Source organism: Chaetura pelagica, unplaced genomic scaffold (assembly GCF_000747805.2).
Source record: "Chaetura pelagica isolate M959 unplaced genomic scaffold, ChaPel_1.0 scaffold3, whole genome shotgun sequence".
NCBI lineage: Eukaryota > Metazoa > Chordata > Aves > Apodiformes > Apodidae > Chaetura > Chaetura pelagica.
This window is the reverse complement of record NW_009952974.1, coordinates 13,580,874-13,584,203: the sequence shown is the minus strand read 5'-3', so window position 1 is coordinate 13,584,203 and position 3,330 is coordinate 13,580,874. Positions and strand designations below refer to the sequence as shown.

Below are 3,330 nucleotides of genomic sequence, written 5' to 3'. Positions count from 1 at the left end.
TGCACCACAAGAAAATGTCTACAATGGAGAAGAAGGAAGTATTCCATTTTACGAAGGACAATCTCTAAGTTCATTTGCAAGGATAGTTACATTATAATGTGCTTCTCTTTCCCCCCGCCCCCAAAGTTTTTCCCCCCTTTTTCTTAAAGTATTGAATGTACTCAAAACGTTATGGCCCGTGTAACAGCCCCACATAAATACCATTTTGTTAGTAAAAACATGAAAAAGTCACATTGCTTGGATGTTCGACAGTTCCAATAAGTTAAGACCAAATGATAATATTCAATAATAGTTACCCTGCATTACGATGAGAACAAAAATAAATTACACGTGCTAGGTTTTATATATACTCATCATAGTAATACATATTCACTTGCAGCGCTAAAAGAAGGACGAAGAGTCACATTCTATCAGAAAAACAAAACAAAACAAAACAAAACTGGAAAATGCCGGGTTTTGCCAGAGTCTCTCCTGCCTTTAGCAAGTGTCGGTGCTGTGCCCGTTCCTCACTGGTGCCCCCCCCCGGGGTTAGGGTTTAAGAGAAGGTCAGATTAGCGGTCAGTTCCCGGATTCGGTTCTCCCTGCTCATCTTCTTGAGCTTCATTCTGCGGTTTTGAAACCAAATCTTGACCTGCCTGTCAGTGAGGTTTACGCTCTTACTGATCTCTAGACGGCGCTCTCGAGTGAGATACATATTGAATAAGAACTCTTTCTCTAATTCCAGTGTTTGGTGTTTAGTATAAGGACACCTCTTCTTTCTGCCACTCTTTGCAGTTAGCCAATTGCTTGTTGGAGTATCAGACTTGATTTCCTCTATCAAAATCAAAGAAGAAGAAAAAAAAAATAAAAAATATCTCAGGCTGTTAGAGTGTACCCTTGGCCATGACCCCTCCTCTGCAGTGTCTGCCAGATATGGTGGATGTGGGCATGAAACACAGCTCGGGTGAGGTGTGGGCACAGAGAGGGGACCCACTGCCAGGCTGGGCTCCCCCATCCCCACCACTTGATTTCCTCTATCAAAATCAAAGAAGAAGAAAAAAAAAATAAAAAATATCTCAGGCTGTTAGAGTGTACCCTTGGCCATGACCCCTCCTCTGCAGTGTCTGCCAGATATGGTGGATGTGGGCATGAAACACAGCTCGGGTGAGGTGTGGGCACAGAGAGGGGACCCACTGCCAGGCTGGGCTCCCCCATCCCCGCCACAAGTCCCCTGCCTTGCGGCCGCCCCGTCTTCCTGCCCCTTCCAGAAATGGGGTCTCGAGTTTTCAGCTGGCGTTTAGCATTTCAACAATGTTTAACCTGCCATCAGCCCCATGGCTACATTTTTACGGGTCTAGCCTCGCCATGTCCGCCTCGGGCTCTCAGGACACTTGCTACGAAAATACCCCGATTACAAAATTCCCTCGCACTATATATTGAAGCATCCCCCCCCTCCCCCCCCCCATCAGCTGAATTACACCAGCACACCTAGGACTAGACATAGACGTTTTCCCAGCCAAAGAAATACAGAAGGAATTAACACCCTCTGCCTCGTATTTTTTTCGTTTTCTTTTAGATTTTTTTTTTCTCCCCCACCAGAAAGAAATTTGCCTGGCATCAGCCTAGATTTGGGCTGTTAAATAGAATTCATTTAAAGAGAATCTCCATGCACACGTAAGGTAAAAATCGACCTAGAGGTTGCAAAGCACATTTTGATAGGAGACAATTTCCCGTTTTGAGATTCTTCAACACATGTCGCTCGAAAGGAAGGCTTTAGTGCCCTTTTAAAGGGAAAATAAAACCAGATTATCACCACCTATATCTTTCACACGCATTTCAAAATACTGCTGCACTTTTGGAGACCAACCCAAGGTTATATAAAGCACCACATTTAAATATTTCACCTTTGGACCAGGCAGATAGCGGGCTGCTGTTTTCATTGTGCATTTGTTCCAACTTTACCCAGCCTGGTAGCACCTATTCCTCACCTATTTTAATAGGACCGTAATTAACTTTAAATGCAAACAAACCGCAGTAAGGCCCAGTGGGGGAAAAAAAAAAAAAAAAAAAAAAAAAAAAAAAGGGAAAAAAAAAAAAAAAAAAAAAAAACATAAACCCCCCCCAGTGAAATATTACGAGAGAAAAGTTGAGCTGGTCGTATTTTACAACCTCCAGACCTGCTTTTTTAGAGGTATGGGTCTGCTTTTGGCTGCTGCAGCGCATTAAGGAGCACACGGCTACATTCCCCGCACCACAGAAGCGCTCTGCATGCACGGGAGAGGCAGATCTCTACAGCAAATCTTTGGACCCTTTTGTGCAGCATTTTTGCCTGCCAAAATCTTCAGAGACACAGCACCTGCAGCCCGATACTCCTTAGCATTAAATGTGATGGCTGTGATGCTCGTTAGTATATTCGAGCGTGCTTTATGGCGCTGGCGTGTTGGAGTTACACCACGGCACGGCTTAAACTCGGTAATACAGACCTTTACTCTCCTTCTCCTGGACTTCTGGGCTGGACACGGAGCCTTCGGGCAGGCAGCTCCGCTCGTCTGGCAACGTGGACTTGGGCTCGGGACTTTCCACTTCAGAGACTTTAGCGGTGCTGTCTTGGTTGTTCGGGTTTTCATTCATTTTCTTTTCCAGCTGAAGTTGAGCAGATATCTGCGGTTTGGAGCTGCCGCGAGGGTTTAACTGTAACATTACAGTTGAACTCGTTTCAGGGCTATTATTGTACTCTTGGGTTTTCCCAGTGGCGTAGGTCTGGCTCAGTCTAAAATATCCTGGGACGGGAACCTCGGGGTTCTCAATGGGGCATGATTCAGACACCAGCCTCTGGTAGGAAGGGACGTCTGCAGAAATGAGTTTGGATCTCTTATCGGAATACATGCAGCAATTGCTTTCTTCTTTAATATTTGTAGTGAAGGAACAAGTGGGGACCTGCTGTGTAACAGGTTGCTCTATTCGACAAGATCTGTTCGGGTCTGTCCAAGTGTCTACTTGAGGTATATACGGATGTACATTCATACCCATATTTTGGTGATTAACTTCTCTTTTAGCCAGAGACGGAAGGAGTCCACAGGTTTGCATCCCATACGTCCCAATGTCTGTGCTAGGTGGCATATACATGCTGGCGCTGTTGGAGTAGAAACTGTCACTCCTGCACGCACTGATGAGAGAATCTACTAAAAAAGTATTAGCGGCAGGAGAGCTGTTGGGAAAGGACATTTTGGGGCGGAATTTGAGGAAGAGAGATTGTGTCCTTTGTAGGCTGACATCTCTAGGAAAACATTCCCGTGTAATTGCGGATGCCTCCGCGCGACCACATGACAGCCGGGCCAATGGCAGAGCCCG

General features: G+C 45.5%; 1 protein-coding gene across 1 annotated transcript; it reads right to left on the bottom strand.

Annotated features, from left to right (window-relative positions):
* Positions 1 to 387: 387 nt before the first annotated feature.
* On the bottom strand, positions 388 to 3,204 carry HOXD10 (homeobox D10). Its single transcript, XM_009996174.1, has 2 exons — positions 2,463 to 3,204; positions 388 to 813 (listed from the first exon to the last, which is right to left on the bottom strand). The coding sequence occupies exons 1-2, from the start codon at positions 3,202 to 3,204 to the stop codon at positions 536 to 538; spliced, it is 1,020 nt and encodes a 339-aa protein (XP_009994476.1). The 3' UTR covers positions 388 to 535.
* Between the last annotated feature and the right edge of the window lie 126 nt (positions 3,205 to 3,330).

What these genes read in the sequence shown, in the direction of transcription:
- HOXD10 (XM_009996174.1), bottom strand. Translation starts at nt 3,204, where the DNA reads ATGTCCTTTCCCAACAGCTCTCCTGCCGCTAATACTTTTTTAGTAGAT. An exon ending in CCAGGAGAAGGAGAGTAAAG is followed by an intron (nt 814 to 2,462) that starts GTCTGTATTACC and finishes TGATTTTGATAG; the next exon opens with AGGAAATCAAGTCTGATACT.